Source organism: Corvus kubaryi, unplaced genomic scaffold (assembly GCF_017639235.1).
Source record: "Corvus kubaryi isolate FWS band 111438036 unplaced genomic scaffold, C.kubaryi_AGA036_p1.0 65465, whole genome shotgun sequence".
NCBI classification, from domain to species: domain Eukaryota; kingdom Metazoa; phylum Chordata; class Aves; order Passeriformes; family Corvidae; genus Corvus; species Corvus kubaryi.
The window spans coordinates 73626-91393 of record NW_024582023.1 but is presented as its reverse complement, the minus strand read 5'-3'; the positions used below and the strand labels follow the sequence as shown (position 1 = coordinate 91393).

General features: G+C 41.8%; 1 protein-coding gene across 6 annotated transcripts in view; it reads left to right on the top strand.

Moving 5' to 3' along the window:
• Nucleotides 1-6: 6 nt before the first annotated feature.
• The window catches only part of LOC121673500 (ubiquitin carboxyl-terminal hydrolase 34), a 91381-nt gene continuing 73619 nt past the window's right edge, over nucleotides 7-17768 (top strand). For all 6 annotated transcript variants that reach the window (XM_042046839.1, XM_042046843.1, XM_042046841.1 and 3 more), the window contains exons 1-2: nucleotides 7-155; nucleotides 17508-17595. In XM_042046839.1, coding sequence (XP_041902773.1) covers nucleotides 113-155; nucleotides 17508-17595 — 131 coding nt within the window. In that variant the 5' untranslated portion in view covers nucleotides 7-112. The remainder of the gene's footprint in view (nucleotides 156-17507; nucleotides 17596-17768) is intronic.

Sequence of the window (17768 nt, the reverse complement as noted above, 5' to 3'; positions counted from 1 at the left end):
CCCCCCCGGTGACCCCCGCCCCGGCCCCCATCAATCATCAATCAGCAGCACCGAGCGGATCAATCAATGGTCGGGAGGAGGCGGCGGCGGCGGCTGCTGCTGTTAATGAACAATGTGTGAGAGCTGCGCCGAGCTGCTGGAGGTGTTAAATGAGAGTAAGTGCGGCCGCCCTCCCCCGCTTCCCTCCCCCCGGGCCGGGACCCCGCGGACCCTCCTCTGCACCGGGTTACAGCCCCGCTTCTCCTCCTTCCTCGCCTCTCCCCGCCCGCCTCGGGCCTCCCGGGCGCGGGGTTCCCTGTCTCCCCGGCCATGGAGGAGCTCCCTCCATGCCCTGCTCGGCGCTTCCTTCCCCCTTCCTTCCCCGCGGCCTGGGGCGGGCCCGCCGCCGCCGTGTCCCCGCTCCATCCCCCCTTTCCCTCGGGATCCGCATCCCCGGCAGCCGCGGCGAGGCCTGGCCGGGCTGAGGAGCTGCCCGGGAGCCGCTCCGGGGGCAGCCGGGCCTGGGCTGGGTCCCTTTTAACCAGCAGCAGCAAAGGCGGCTCGAAGTGATCCTGCCTTCTCCTCCCTGTGCCTGGCCTCGGTACGCGGTGCAGGTGCTTTTCGGGCACCGATTCTCCCGAAGCTGTGAGGGAAGCGGCGCCTGGAGGAGCCTGGCTCGGCTTGGCGAGGTTGGGAAGGTGCTCCCGGGTGTTTGGCTTCGGGGGTGGTCTCTGGCTCCCTCCCGAAGTTTTCTCTTTACGAGTGTTACCGGCAGGGTCGGAGGGGTGATACAGCAGGTGTTCCCCCCGCTGCCGCTGGAATCAGGAGCGTTAAGGGCACGAAATTCCCTGTAGGCCTCGTGTATCCCTTGGAACCTGCGCTCCGTGGCAGCCGAGGTACCTTCCCAGCTTCTCAGGAGCTCTGCCTCATGAACAAAGACCAAAAAAACACCATTTGTACGGATGCTGAGGAATTGAAACAACTTACCAGCTGAAGTTTGTGATTAGTGGGAAGTTTAACTATCTTGGATCTTGAACATGGCATTTTTCCTGGTTACACTGCAAATCCTGTTCCAGGAGAGTGGAGCATAGAATGCTGCCTAGGACAGGGTTTGGGTAGAGTTGTCCTCACTCTCCTGAGGCCCACTTCCATGTGCAGTTTGTTCTTCTTTAGGATCCTACAGTGCTTGAATGTTGGCTTCTTTCTTGCTGGGGAAATAGAATATTTAGTGGTGGCCAGCTTTGAGAAGTAAAAATGTAGGTGTAAAAGTAACTTTTAGGAGAGTTCAGAGGCTGGAATAAGTCAGATTATGTTGATATTACACAGCAAATGGTTATTTAAACAGTAGGTTCAACATAAGACTAAATTATCGATGGTATATGATAGCTTCTTGTTGGAAGAGAAAACTTCAGTTGCTTTGAATGGATTGATAAGTAATCATTGCTTAAACTTGATTGGGATTGGTATGATCATGTAGAAAAAAGTTGCCACATTAAATTTGGTATTTCAAGGAATCCCTGAAATTCCAGTATGAATTGATTTTTACAGGTGTTTTAAGGTAATTGGGATTGATGTAGACAGATATTTCCCTACAGGTAAAGCAAGGTCTTCAATCACTTTAACAATTCTTTTCGTATATAGATATATATATATATGTAGCAAACTGGGGTATGGATAATTTAATGGTTCTGCATTATACAAGATATATCTCTGCTATTAAGTAGAAGGAAATATGTATTTGAAAGTCAAAATCTATTAGGAAAATTCTGAAGTACTACTGCTATGTAGTTAATTTCCAAAAATGCTGTTTAAGTAACGTTAGGTTTGGCCTTCCCTTCAGAGAAAGAAGCACACTGAAATTCACCAGAACTGTTTGGTGTGTGTGTGTGTTTGGATACAAAGACATGTGATGGTGCTCCCTTCTCACTGGATGAGACTGAGCTGTGAGGGAGGGATGGTTTCTTTTGTAACTTCCAGTTGAGTTATTTGTGTTCCTTAAGTAATAATGAAAGGTACATAATACAAAAATGATGTCAAGCCTTGGTTTTTTAAAACACTGCAGCAGAAATGAAAAGTGGTAGTAAAGAATGAGGTCATGCCCGAAATGTGTGAGCCACAGGCTGCCAGCAAAACGTTTCCTTTGCTGCCCACGGAGCATTTGGGAGCAGCTCTGCACCGGAACTACCCAAGCAGGGTTTTCAGAGAGGTCCAGGAAACAGCATCTCCTTGCTTTACAATCTTCTTGCTAAACAAAACATTTTTACATGGCCACACACTGGCTTTTGTCTTCATTTGCTTTAATGTTTACAGAATATAATTTGGTATCAATTGCATGACAGGTGACTTGGAAAGGGAGTTGACAGCAGCTCTCAACGTGGTGTTTGGGAAGGAACACGTGGGAAGCTCCTGTTTTCTTCCTAAGAGGTTACCAACTGATGGGTGACAGAAGGGTGAAACTGAGCAGCTCTGCCAACAAACAGGCATATTTTTATCAGAAGCATATTAGTTCCACTGCAAACTGCTACAGTATTAACCCACACCCCATAACAGTGTGCAGAGCTGGGGATTTCGTCCAGCAGCAGTGACCTTTGTGTAGGCCCAGGGTTATGTCCTGGGAAGACTCCAGGTCCTCAGGCCTGGTTTTGTCACAGGCAGTCAATGATCCTGGGTCTGTGGCACTCAGGGGCTGCCTGAGGTGCTGAACTGGAAACCTGTGGATTGAAAAGCTTATTTTTTTGGCCAAAGGTGTGCAAGTGTGCATGTATATATTTAACAGATATTGCTGTGCTTAAGCATGAGAAGCAGGCAATATTCTGTGGGCAGAATCAGCAGTGTTGGTTTTTTTGGTATATATTTCTTTTTCTTCTCTTGCAGCATCTTGATTTTCAGCATTTGATCTGCATGTTAGACCCAGTAAATTCCCTGATCTTGAAGTTAGTTCCTGAGAAGAAGTAGTAATTTCAAGTTATGATTTGATCCAGGAACTCAGTAAAATGCAAATTCCCCTATGAAATGCCCAGACTTTAGAGGAGTTTTTGCACAGTAAGACAATCTGTTCAATCAGAGCAAACAGTCTTAATTTCTCACTGTAGGTTTCTTAGCATCATTTACATTATCCCAGGCAAGGTTTAATAGGAGTGAAGTCTATAAAGAGTCTGATTTTTCTTTAATTAATCTTCCACAATATAAACATTTTTAGTAGCCTTTATTAGAAGAAAAAAGGGAAGACACAATGGGCTGTTTTTTAAGATAAGGCCACTTATTTACAAAAGGCTTAAGAACAGATTCTCATGGCATTAATTATAGGGGCTCATTTAAATGTGCACAGATTTTACAGGAAAAGTGCATTGAGGACATTCTGTGCTTTTATGTTAATTTACAGCATTCTGTATCCCAAAATGAACCCTGATACACTTTGCATTCCTTGGTTTCTTTGGATGCCAGGTCTTGTCAATCTAGGAGGGTTTATATTGAGTTTCATTTGTTCTTGTGTAATATTTACATTTCTGTGCTGTCCAGAGGCCCTGATCAGAACAGCTCTGTTTTGCTGGGCGCTGCACGGATACCCAGATAATCTTAACCCTAAAGTGAGCCAGAAAATACAGAAATGGAGCATCAGAGGTGGGCTTTGCTGTCTCAGGTCTCTTACAGGAGTTCTGCAGGTTGCTGTGTCCCACCTGGAGCCATGGGCATAGTGTGAGCTGCCTGTAGGTTGATGCCATCCCTGTGGGGGCTTCACTCCCAAGTCTTGAGGATGTGGTGCTCCGTGCTGAGTGTTTGTTGAGTGCAAGACTGTCCTTGTGTGCCTGGGAGTGCCTCTTCTTAGCTGGAAGTGCCAGTCTGGTTCTCAGACCAGTCCTGAGTCAGCGTCCTCACAGTCCTGGCCATGGCGTGTCCCAGAGAGCCCAGCTCAGCTTGGTTGCCTACGAGGCTTCCCTTTGGGACTGCAGCTGATCTTGATGTGTGTTGACTTAAAACCCCGTAGATGATTTTGGTTTAGGTTTGGTTTGTTCTTCTTGTTTGGTTTGGGTTTTATGAAAGTAAGAAACAAAGATTACAACATGGAAAAATAGGTTTTATTATGTAGTGGCAGCCGTGGTTTTAGGTTACCTTGGTAGGCCTCGGTTATTCCCAGTTCTTGGTTTCTGGGAACAAAGTGTTTTCTTCCCAGCAGTCTGCTTCACTTTTTTCAATTACTACCTCTTTAGCCTGTTTTTTTTTTTTTTCCAATCATCTCTAAAATCTTATAGAATCAGTTCACACTGATGATTAGAGCCTTCTAGATGTTTTTCTACTATGCCAGCTTGCAGGCTGTCTTTCACCTTATGTTTTCTCTTTAGTAAACCAGAAAAATAAAAAACCCCAAGGACCAACCCAAAACACCCCCCCAGTTTACTGAAGCACAGGAGATGAATGTGGACTCACACTGTTGTTTTCTGTCTGTTATCACTGTCAGCTGGCCTGCAGAACTGCTCCCAGAATGATCAGGTCCATAAAACCCTTGAGGTACTGGAGTACTTTACTGTTTGTGTAGTTTCAGGATAGCCCTGTATTTGGATGCTGGAGATTCTTAGCTTGACTCCTTGTCATGTTGTTTTGGCATGTAGGAGGTACAAAGAGTAGCCTTGGAGGTTGGGTGAGGGTATGTTTACCTTGAGGTAGGTGAGAAATTGTATTCCGAAACATTGCAGCATTCAGTTTGCTCCTTGGAATCTGGAGAGGATCAATATTTTATGCTGTGAGAACTCAAATATTGAGGGTGTGTTATAAAATTATTACAAATATTGCATCATTAACATCACTTGGTCTCCAAGAGCTGCTCTCACTTGTTCAGTGGTTACCTGTAAACTTCAGGATTGATTATTCGATTACCTCTAGTGTTTTGTGCAGATCTAAAGTTTCATTTGGCTGTTTGATGATTCCTCTTGTGCAAAACTGTAGAAATGGTCTCTGTTGCATGGCTTTTTTCTTTCCTTTTTTTTCCTGCGTTTTTTAAGATTCATCTTTTTTTCCCCCCCTTAAATGATATTTCCATGTTCAGAACCTCTGCAGAGACGCCATGGAGGATTTGTTGGGGTAACTCCCCAACCTTATAGATCTTTGCTGTCTCCTGTTGAAGAAAAGAAAGTCACTTGTTTATAACACTGAAATTCAGTAATTTTTTCTTGTTTACTTTTGGCTTTGACCCTTTTTAAGGCAATGAGCCGCCAGGCTTAAAGGAAAATGAAAAGAACCTTTTATTTATAGCAGTGCTGCCAAATTGTAGTTGTGGATTGTGCTGAGGTGCTACTCCAAATGAACTGGAGTAAACAGAGGCAAAAAATGGAAGGAGGAACTTGTATCCTTGATAATTGTGAACTTTCTAAAGTGAAAGGGAAGGTGACACTAAGACAAAGTTGTTTTGTTTGTAGTTGTAAAGCAATTGAAGGAAAAGCTCTGTGACTTTCGTAGCTAAAAGGCTTCTATTTTTGGAAAGATATTTCAGCTTTTGTTCTGTACAATTATTTCGGTTCATGTTACTTGATGTGATCAGAAACGATTTTGTCCTGAGACTTTTCCTGTTCAGGCTGCTGCAAACTGGTTCCTTCTCATTGCTCAAGCCACTTGATCAGTGATGCTGAAGACGAGTTACGTAAATCCCATTCTGCTGAGTTTTGTTGTGAGTTACAGACCATTGACGAGTATTTACTGAAATGCTTTTCTTTGTATATAGGGAAATCTTCTGTTGGATAAGTACTTGGAACAATATCCTTAAAGCCACGAGGCTCTACCACTGTGGAGTGGATTAGTTAGTGGATAACTTCAAGGAAAATGAAGAGAGCAAGAGAGGAAAAGAAAAGCATCCCTTGCTTCACATTCAAAAGATACTTGATCAGTGTAGAGCTAGAAGTCATTGTGTTTCCCGTGTAGGAAATCTTCCTGTGTGATTATTCTTCTGACGTGTTTGGTGCCATATTGCTTTCCCTCCACAAGGGTAGTTTTCAAGTCACCCAAGTCTCAAGCAATTCCTGAGCCAAGTCCAAGGTAATGTGTTTTAGGCTATCTGGGATGTTGTTGGTGTCAGTTCTTCTACCAGAGCCGCTCTTGGGGCTGTCCTTGGATACAGAGGTGGTGCAGAGTGTAGTGGGGCACTACAGATGCTTGGGCTCAGTGTCACTCTGGGGTTCAGGGGGCAGGATCTTGGAGAGCAGACCTGGCTCCATTTCCCTCGGCCTGCCTTGGAGGTGATGCCTTGGTTTTGGGAGATTGATGGTTTTGTCTGCCATGGAGACGCTTCAGGCCATTATGAGCCTCGCCCATTCTTTTAATTCATAGAATTCCTTTTTCCTTCTTTTTTCTTCCGTGTTAAACAGTAAAATTGCTGATCCAGACTTTCTGTGTTACAGGTTTTAACTCCTTGCTGCTTGATTTCTCCGTGTCACTGCAGTTTGCTCCCGTCTTCCTGTGTTCAACTGACATTGAGTCAGAAAAGCAAATCCTGGAATCGTGTTCTGTGTCCAAGTGATGAGCAGGCTGTGATTTGGCATTTAAGTGATTGGGAGGGAAGAGCAATGTTTACTTCTTGGTTCCTTTTATTGGATCTGTTTACTTCTTTGAGTTCTTTTCAGGTAGCTAATAGGGGTTTCTGTAGCCCAGGCTACACCTTTGTAGTTGTCTGGATGCTGGGACAATGTGAAAAAGATTCTTACCATCCTCAGGAGCAAGTGGTTGTGCTGATTACTCAGTGCTGCTCATAGTAATAGCATGCTGCAATTAAACAGAGTTGTGGCCATTTAATTTCTGTTGTTTAAGCTGATATTGAGGTGATTTCTTCTTTCATTTTGTGCAGCAAATTGGCAATTTCTTGAAAATGTGAAGAGGTGAGAAGCCGTTCTTTCTACTTTGTTCCTTTCCTTGTATGGGAATTGATTTGCAATCTGAATGCTAAACATGGACATGCAACTGTGAGGATTTCTGTGGTGTTCTTGTCACTTAGTAAAAATATCCAGCTCGTTTGTAGATTTGCAAAGTCTTATTTCTGGAATTGTTCAGATCCAGTGCGTCTGATGGATGGTGAGCTTCTCAAGGGAACTCTGGTGCAAGTGCATTGCAGTTCTGTGCATTTGTATAGAACTGCTCATGAGATTTAGTGCTGGAACAACCGGTGGAAGAAGTTGAAACTAGTCAGAAAAAATCCTTGTGGAAAATGCACCTTTGGGAGTTGACCTTTATTCAGCTAATTTGTAGAAGGGCTGTAAATAAGACTTGAGAAACCCGTGACAATTGAGACTTGGTTTCTAGATCAGCATCCCTGCAGACCATTGGTTCCCATCAAGGAGGTGAGTGGCAAAACTTCTTTTGCCTTTTTCCGTGCTTTCCACACATTGAAGAAGCCTCCAGTTCATTGCACTGACTTCCACTTGAGAGTTTTTAATCTATGTAATTGTGTATAGAAGCAGGAGATACATGCTTAATGCTGTGCCACTACAGTTGTTCAACAGTCATTGTCTTTATCTTTCTATTGTGCTTCCCAGGTCATTTTGGGGGGATTTGATAAATTTTATCAAGAGTTTAATTTCATCTTTAGGAAGTGTTCGGTTGCCTATTTATTATTCTGTGACATGTAACTATTAAATTCTTCATCATTTAGGTTTCAATACAAGCCCCATGGTTTTCACCAGCAGTAAAATTACTTTTAAGTGGGTGTGAATTGAAAAACAGAGTCATTTTCTGCCAGTAGTTTCTGTTCTTTGCAGATCTCTTCACCAGATTTCATTCTGAACTCCGTGGGCATCAACAAAACTGACAGTGCTTTCACTTCTGTGCTCTATCTGCTTGGAGAAGCTGTGAACAGTGCTGGAAATGGACAGTGGCATGTTTGGGAGGGCAGCTCCAGAAAAGCTGTAGAGGGGCCAGAATATCAATATCTACTGAGGAATTTGGGAAATGGGCTGTCTGTGAAAGGCATGTGTAGCACAGTTTATCCACCCTTGTCAGGCACCTGTGTTCTGGACAGGAGGTGCATGGTGGGATTACACTCTGGGCTCACAGTCAACAATTGATACAAGATATTGAAAACTTTATTTTTTCCTTCTTGGAACTTACGGGATAACACTGGGGAGTGTGAGCTCAAAAGCTTGGTAAAAGTAAGTTCTCCTGCTTAGTTGAAGGACAGTCAGTGAAGTAAATCCTTGTCTGTGTTGGCTGGTCTCTGACTTCTTTCACAGTTAACAACAAACTGTTGCTGGTTTACTTAAAGGTGAACTATTTTTTCCTCCAAACTACTTTCTTTCCTTAATGTATGACGTGAAACTTGAATACCACAGTATTTCAAGTCACAGGTGTCAGTGCTTGATCTGCTGATGTAATATTTAGAGTAGATGCAGTCTGATCAAGCTGATCAGAAATTGAAATCAGTTTCCATCAGTGTCTTGGAAACTTGATGGTCTGAACAACAGTGCCAGTTTGAGTCTTTCCAGAGTGACTTGGATTTGAACTCTGTGTAGCCATAGCTACAGATACTGCCCCATGTGTACTTGCTGATATGAGACCTGTAAAAACATTTGTTTATATCAAAATGGCATCTGTAAATACATTTTCTGGTTGTGGGGGTGCTTGTCAGGGAACTTCACTGCTGTCTTGGATGTACTTGTATAGACCCCATGCATTGCCTTCAGCCATCTCTTATTTATTTCTCTTATTTCTTTCAATCCATCATCTTCTAAAAATTATATGTTTTAGCCAGCAAATTACCTAATACATTGTGTGTTTGAGAGATTTACTAAATACAGATTATCAGGCACAAAGGAGTGCAAAATTTGAGTGTGTATCTGAAAGTTGAAAGACAGTGACTTTATTGCTTGCCTATCCTTCCTCAGGATTTTATTGTCCTTTCTGAATGAGTGTTGCTTGCACCTGTGCTGATGGAAACAAATAAAGCCTTGGAGTTCAAATGCTGAGCAAGCTCTTCCTGGGCTTTCAATGAACTGCCTGAAGCTCCATTGAGGATAATGACCCATTGCCCATTTACCTCTCATCTCCTTGTTTAAGGAGGCTTAAATATACTTTGTAAGAAATGAATTAATCATATTTGCCTCTCACAGATTTTGTCCCTGAAACCTGGAGCACAGTCATTACATGCTTTTGTTGTAAATCTACTGGTAATCTGTTGCTTCTTATGGGCCAGGGTGGCTCAGTCGTGGGCCTTTTCTTTCTGGTTGTGGGGGAAGGCTGCTGTTGTTGTCTGAAACTGATTCACAGCGTGCCAAGTAGTACAGCTGAACTAATTTGCAAAGTTCTCTCTTGAAAATAGAATGCTTCCTGGAGTAGGTATTTTAATTTTTGCATTCCTTGCTACTTCTAATTAAGACTAATAGAAAACCTCTTTAGTTTTTGGAACCTTGTTCATGTAATTAAATCTTTGTTTTACTTACGAAGTAGTTTGATAGACTGAGTTCTATGTCTTCACCTTAAAGGAGTATTTTAAAAGAAGTCCAGAGCTGGAGTATTAGAGAAAAATTATTCAAATGCAGAGTCATTCAAGTACTGATACATTATGTTATTGAAAGGAAAGAATGCAAGTACTCTCTTGTAAACTGAAAGCAAGCAATCCTTTATCTGAGCAGTAGTTTTGGCAGTGTCGGTGTCAGCCCTAGCTTTGAAATTTACCTTGGGATAATTAGTGATATGCTAGGAAATGCTGGAATTATGCAGTGCTTGTCCAATCCTGCATTGATTCCTTAAGAAACTTGCAGTGGCTGTTGTCAAAATATTATGATGGGCAGCCTGACTTTCCACATCTAGTATGTGTTTTGGTGATGTCAGGCAGACTTGATTGTGGAAATACTGCCTAAATTGAGATGGTTCTTTTGGTTTTGTTTTGTTGGTTTTTTCTTAATTAAAAGAGGAACTATGACGACTTCAATATAAAGAAAAAACCACAGTCTTCCCAGAATTGTAACATCTTGGAGTCAAAGACAATTCACAATCCTGAATTAAAATAGGACTCTGAAATAAGACTGCTACTTTTTCTTTCTTTTTTTTTTTTTTTTTTTTTCTGTTGCTAAACTCCAATGAGTGGCACAGATGCTTTGAAATTGCTTTTTGGGTTTTTTTTCCTTAGTAATATGTAACTTGCCTTTCCCTGGAGAGGGAGGACTGCAATATCTTGTCTGCTGAGAATTCCAAGATAACAGAAGCATTAGGAGGTGCAGAGATCCCACAGATCCTTCAGACTCCTTCTGTCTGATATGATTGACATGGAACCAGTGCTGATGAACGCTCCTGGGCCCAGGCTCAGCCCTGCTGTACTGCCAGGCTTCCATGGAAATGCAGCAGCGTGGACATCCCACTGGCTGGGAGCAGCTTTGTACATTCCTGCTGTGCTGTGCTGGGCCCGGGGAGCCCTCTCAGAAGCTGGGGGTATGAAAAGGACAATGTGGAGACTCCTGGAGACTCTTCTTGGGCCAGCAGAGCCAGAGCAAGGTGCAGTTTGGCCCCGTTTATTCCATTCCCAGCCAGATACTCCACAAGCTGGTCTTACCCCATTTCCTACTGGTGTTTGATCAGAAAGGCTGTATGTGCATTACACAGTGTTTAACTGATGGAAGCACATTCTGCTCTTTGAACCTTTGATGGGAGTCTCCTCCTTCTCTGTATCCGTGCCACTCTGTGCTGCATGGGATACTGCTTGTTCCTCAGTCCTTGGCATAATCCAACCTGAATTATGTATTTCACATTCCCATTTTATCCAGGCCAGATTTCCACTGTTAGGCATTCTTGGATTCAGTATTGGTGAACTTGGAGCTGTGGCTCATTGAGTGGGAACAGTGTGAGTTTACACGGTGTAGCAACTTGGGCTTGGCTTTGTGTGGAAGGTGCAGTGCTGCTGCTGGACCTGGCGTGGCTCGTGCTGTTTTACACTTAAGATGCTGTATCTAAGAGTTTATTTAGATTGTAGTTGACTGGGGTAGTTCTGGGTAGACCCAGCTCCAGTGTGCTGGGTAAATCTGGGTATCGTCTGCTCGTTAGCATTTAACTGCATTTAAAACAGTGTGGAACTGTTCCTGGAAGCAGTGCCTGTGGCAAGTTCTCTTTGGGAAGGTGAAAGTTGTCAGATGCTCTTAAGGACAGCTGTTGGCTTAGGTAGACTTCTGCAGCCATTCTAAAGGGGGCATTTTAACCCAAAGCAAACGTGACCTAGCATGATGAAAACTTTAGGGTGGCATCACTCCTGCAAGGTGCCAATTCTTCAATTTCATACAGCTGCCCAGAGCCAGCTGCTGCTGTTTTGCTCCAGACTGCATTAACTTATTATGATTAAAGGAGAACAGATGTTTGCTGGAGAAGATAAGGGAGGTGGGATGGGAAGGGAAATGTAGAGATTGAAAGAGAGAACTCGCTGGTGTTTGCAGAGAAACAGGAGATAAAAGGTAGCGGTTACCTGAGGTCAGCTGATTTCCCTGTTCTGGTGAAATTGTATCTTAGAAATGCTGTCTGGTTGATGAACATACCAAGGCTTGTTCTGCTCTTTGTGCAACTGTGGTGTGCACTGGAATACTGAATTAGAATTCCTTAGGTGCTTCTGATCTCATGGCAGCTGTGAGGAATTACTCAGGTGCTGAATAACCAGCAGATGACGTTGGGGACACCAGTTGTAACTGCTTTTTCCTTATTCTTTTGAGTAGCTCCTGTATTTCCATTCCTAAGAACACAGTATTGTTTAGACTTGCAAACCTTTGTCAGATTTGTTGAAATTGCCTTTGTTCAAAAGTTTGTCTCTGACACAAGTACAGTTTGTTTTTTTTAAGGAAATGAGACTCTTAAAGTTGCTAATTCCTGTCCTTAAGCCATTATGTTGTCTTCACGATATTTGTGTTTTAATATTTGTATACTTCATAGTCAAAATCTTGCAGGAAAGCAATCTATTTACCGAGTTGTAATATTTATAAATACAAGAAGTATAGAGTTTGATGTAGACTTAAAATGAGTTGAGGTGTGTTGTGGGCTGGAGGTGTGATGAGTGCTCTGGTGGTGTGATGAGTATCATCAAGGTAGCATTAAAGGCACTCAAGCACCCTAACCAGGCCATTATAGAATTGTATTGCTGTAGTGTTTGGGGGTTACAGATCTGATTGTTCCTGACATTTGAACAGTGTTTCTAATACCAAAGAATTAACTTTTTGTATTTTCTAGTACATTCTGCAGTTGTGCTTCTCTTTTATTATGCATATCTAGTCAGTATTCTGGGATGCTTTTGTGTTATGGAGACAGAGAGGTAGAAAGAAGACTTTTTTTCCTCACTGAAAAGTTGTAGGGAAGTCTGGACAGTTAAACTCTGGCCATTGAACTTCAAGCTGATGCTGTCCTATTAAATACTTGTCAAGGATGGCTCCAATAAAGGTCGGGAAGAACTGTGGTGAATCAATCTAAGGCAGTCATAAATTCTTTATAATAAAAAAAAGTAATTCTAATACGTGAAAGTAGAAAGGGGATGGGAGATGCTGAACTCTGTGGCTATCATCTTACATGCTGTTGATCCTAAGCAAAAAGAAACCCCCTACTAATCACTGAAAACATCTCAATGCATTGAAAAAAATGTGCTGGTTCTCTGTGCGAACAATGGTATTCACACAAAAAGTTACACATTTTTATATCTATATACATATATATTTCTGACAAGATTAGTGTTATTGCTCCTAATGCTGTTTTGTTTAGTGTATGGCTCATTTCCTCTGTTTATTCTGTACCGGTGAACAATTTCTGAGAATAATGTTCATTCTGCAAGTGATCTGGTCTTTCCCATGTGAAGCTGATATCAGATGAGGCTTGGGGGAGGAGGGGGAGGGAACACAATCCATATGCAACTGGATTTCGTTACAGTTTAGAATATGGAGAAATTAGAGTTAAAGATTTTAAAGAGTTTTGTGTTATTTACTTTTGACTAGGTTGTGTTTCTGAAAGTAGAGAAAGTATGCTTTCAAAAGTGATTATTTTTGCTTGCCATTTGATTTTGTACTTGGTATGATAAGTGACCTTTGGATATAAGATATTCCCCACAAGTCCAGCATGATGGTTGTCCTTGAGGTCTAATTACAGTGTGTTCCTCTAGCTCTGAAGTTCTTGCTAAAAATGCACTTAGGAGCTCAGCTTCATTTGGCCACAGTTGTATTCTGAAATTGTATTGCCCTGTTCTTTGCAGTTGATTTGTATTTTTCTCATCTTCTGTCATTTTTTTGGTTTAGTCAATTTATTTATAGGGTTTTTTCTGAGTTTGGGAGCTAGTGTTGTTTCTAGTACTGTAACACACTTTTAGCAAATCACCCTTCTGTGAAAGATTAGGTAAATCACCCAAGGTTTCATTTAAAGCTGGCCAAGTAAAACAGGAGACTGGGGAAACAGCAAGGAAATACTATTTTTTAATTTTTTTTTTTTAATATGAAATGTTTTACATTTTTACTTTGACCATTGTGTGTTTTGGCTTCTCATCAGCTACTTGAATAAACAATTATGCTTTAAGTCAGTCTGATTTTTTTTTTTTTTTTTTTTAAGAATATCTGAAAACTTATAGACTAGATGATGTTAAATCAGGTTAGTTAAGCAGCTCAGCTTTTTCTTCTGTGGTGTTACTGTGATAAAAAGGTCTCTAAACCATCTTGTGACTACTCAGTGAGATGAGCCCTTGCAAGTATGTGGAAAGACCCCATTTACTGCATTATATTGGTAGAATATATTTAGCTGGAATTTACCTACATCCTGCTCTTCCTCTTTCTGCTGGTTAGTTCTGTCTTGGATGGATCTGTTTAAAGCCTTCAGTGTTCTGGTTTTTTGAGACTTTAATAGTAACCACGTCTTTGCCTACAGATGAGCAATATTGGGGTGAAGTTGTTCCAGATGGGGTGTGGCAATTTTACAACTCTGGTTACTGCAAAGGTGTTTACTTCTCCCAGCTTCACATTCCTCACATTTCCTAGCTTCCCCTGCTCTCAAACTGCCAGCCTGAGTATTCCATGGCTTACAAAGCCAGCAAGAATGTGGGTAGTTTTCAGCTGGATTGGAAGCTGGATTTGTGCGGTTCCCTCACTGTCTCTCGGGGTTCCTGCAGGGGTGCTGATGGTGTTTGAAATGCATGGCTATAGGTGCCATTTTAGTGTGGGCTTGAACTGGGATATATTGATTGTGGAATTGGATCTAGTTCAGGATGAAGGTGTTTGTGTGCCTGGAAAGTAAGAGGGAAACTGGAGGGTAGAAAGGTTTAAGAGGCTTTAACTGAGAAGAAAGATTTGGTAGAGCAAATTTAAGGAAGGAGGAGAAGGTTGAGCTTAGAGATAGGGAAGGAGAACATCTCTGATATTGCTGCCTTGTGAGTGCCTGGAGAAAGAAGCAGCCAATGCAGACACGAAGGAGCTGAGCCTAGGATCGGACTGCCACTGCTGAGACAGAAACTTAGAGATCCTGGAATGTGTGGCTGGGAAGCTCTGGGGCACATATTATCAATTCTTACTGGGGAGAGCACGTAGGCTGCCGCTTTGATGAGGTTCAGAGGCTCTCAGAGCGCACAAGGATACCGTAGTGCATCCTGTGGGAATCACTGCCTTAGGTGTGAAACTAGGGAGAAGTCCTGTCTACCAAATCAATTTGCAGGAAGGAGGCTGGGTGAAGTAGAAGTTTTTGGAAAAGTTTGACATGGTTGTTACTGCTGGATTTGAAACAGTGAAAGTGTGAGAACGTGGGGAGGCAGCAGATTGAGGAGGTTCTGAGGCATGGCAGGATGCTGGAGCATGGGAGAGAATAAAGGGCTTGCTTTATTCACAACTGAATGAGTCTGGTTTAACTACTGGCCCATTCAAGGTGGAAGAGAACTAATTTAAAAGGAGAGGCCGACACCATCATTTGGAAGTGAAATCATGTGGCAAGGAAGTTCTTACAGAACTGACAGAAATCAGAAAATGCCCAGGACTGACAATGAGTGTGTTTGTTCCTATTGCTTTTCTGTAAGTACTTTTTTCAATTAAAAAAATCTTAGAAATGCTTCAGAACCAATTGTTTCTGTACTTCAAGCTGCATGTGTCCCTAAACAGAGGTGCTGTAAATCAGGGGTATCCACAGAGCTGATACTCGGAGAGGAAATCAAAAGCCTAAAATTGAAATTTTGTTGTGAGGACACAAATTAAGAGGTGAACAAGATAATTTCTGCTAAGGAGTAAAAGAGAACTCGACCTAAGGTCCAGGAGAAGAAGCCCTGCCACGTGTCACTGCCTGTTTTGGTAGCACAGACCTAGCTGAGCTCCATGGAAAACTGCAGCCTCAGTGTGGTGCCTCCTGTCTTTTCAGGAATAAACTCAGTATTATTTCTAGGTACAGAAACCCAAAGGGAAATCATGTCTGTAGCCACTGTATTAATTAGCAGTGATTTAATAAATAAGACCAGTTGAAGTTGGTCAGTGTGTGAGATGTAGAATGCGTAAACAGGAAAATAACAGGTTTCTCCAACTTGGGCAAATACCTCCCTATTTTTTGACCTGAGGCATTAGTTTCAGTATTTCCATAACTTCTCTATTCTGTCCCCTTTACATGGCAATTGTAGCTTTGAAGGGGCCAGTTTGCTTAACTTTCAGTTTTTTATAATCTCAAAGAGGGAGGTTTGGGAGTGATTCAAACTTTTGCAGTGAAAAAGCTGCTCTGGAAGTTGGAGTTACTGTCCTGCTTGGTACAGTGTGTGTTTAATCAGGGTGATGGGGGGATGAAAGAAGTGTTAGAAATGGATGTGTAAGATCCTACAAGGTAAAATTAGCTTTGTTGCTACTAAATTGCCAACAGTTTTTTCTGTCAAGTTTGAAGGAATTCATCTTAATGAAACAATGCTGACAAAATTGGGAAAACAGAGATTTATGAACCTTTGATGCTGGGCAGGGGTTTTTTTGTTGTTTTCTTGTTTTTTTAGATACTATCTATAGCTAAGGATCTGTCTTTTGTGGTAGGCTTGACCTAAGTTGTGTGATGGAGTTCTTGGTTTCTTCAGCGCTGTGCTTTGGCCTTGAGAGAGTCAACTGTCATGGTAATTAGTGGTGTTTAAAATAAAAGGTGGTATTGAGTGGTACCCATCTTTTAGTCTGCTTCTCCATCTTGTGCTTTGTCCAGTGCTGTATAGGATCTTTAAAGCCTTACAGGAGTGAGACAGAAAAGTGGTTTTTAAAGTCTGATGGTATCCTGTTCAGAGGCTGCTTTTGGGATGTTTTTATATTTGTATGTATGAAAATGTGGATGTATGTGCATACATGATATCCTTATTTCAAAGAAGTTGTAAGTATTTGTTCAGTGTGATTATGCTGTGAAGTGGTTTTCTTCTGAACTTTTCTTTCTGATCCATGCCCACAGACATTCATTAGCTTTAGATTTTGGAAACCTGTGTGGATGGATCACACAGGACCTTGCAAGGCTGAGGTTGGAGAGAAGGTTGAGGCAGGGATTCTGAAGAGCTCGCTGCTGTTCGAGAACCTTTCCCACAAAGTTTGCTTGTGAAGTGGATTTGTGAACATGTAATACTTGAAATTTCTTGTGAAATGTGGAGATGAAAACTTAGTTGTGTTATAAATGCAAAGATCCACTTAAAAGGAATACTTACCTTGATTTGTGTAGCAGTTAGATAATTGTACAAGTGTTTGGAAATTTAGGACAAGGAGGAAGCAAGAATTGTGCACTGGTAGTTGGGGAAAGGTGTGTGGCCAGGAGACAGAATCCAGTGCTCTGGGATATAAATAAGGTGCTGCGTAAGTGGAGCTGTGGACCTACTGATGTTGGCCTTATTTGAGTGTAGAAGCATTTTTAGAGGGAAGTGGGGCATTTGATAATCCCTCAGTGAAGTGTTCGGGGTTTGAACTCAGTACAGAACTGTTCTGGTTTCCTCTGTAATAAATGTGGTAAGCCTTTATCATTTTGCCGATTAGTGATTCATTATGGTTAAATGTCACGATAGAGGTGTCTATATTTGAAAGCAATAATCATCAGCCCAGTCTGAAATAACCTTATATGTACCCAGCACATTGTTCTTATCTTGGTAGTTTTGTTGTGGTTTGGTTTTTGTTTGTTTTCTTGTTTTTCCCAGTCTTTATTTGATCAGGAAAAGGAAATTGAGGTCTCATGGTCATCTCAAATGCAGACATTTAAAAATCAGGGCGAAAAAAAACCCCAGCAAAACAAAAAACCAAACCCAAGGCATTTGATTAATGAGTAAACTTGTTGAAAGTTCATACTTGAAAGTGCACATCAGATAGGGGTTCCCAGAAAGCTTATGAGGAATATTTCATAAAAATAGGATTACAAGAAGAGTCTGGTCTCAATCATGAATTTTTGCAGTGGTATTCAAGAACATTGTGCACTAAGAGTTTTCGAGTCATTTGCATCTAAACCTTACCTCTTTTAACCAAATCTACGTGGTTTTGCTTCAGTATTTATTTTTTGTGCTGTCAAAGGTAATTTCTAATAAGAACAGAGCAACTGCACATTGGGTTTTTTCCTTCCTGATGTATTTATGTTTTTGTTTTCTTTAGTATCAGACATTGAAGGTGGTGATGCTTTGCAGCTCAGAAAGGAACATGCCCTCAAGATATTCGCTTACATCAATTCCTGGACGCAAAGGTAATTTTGGATTGAGTTTGAATGCTGAGGATGCTGGATCTCAACAGCAGTTTCCCTTTTTAAAATACAGTACGGTGATTAGAATTAGCAAATTATTATTGTGTAGCTAAGTGATACTTGGGGAGTAGAGGCTATTTTACTACTTAGAAAATAAAAATAAACTCATTACCCAG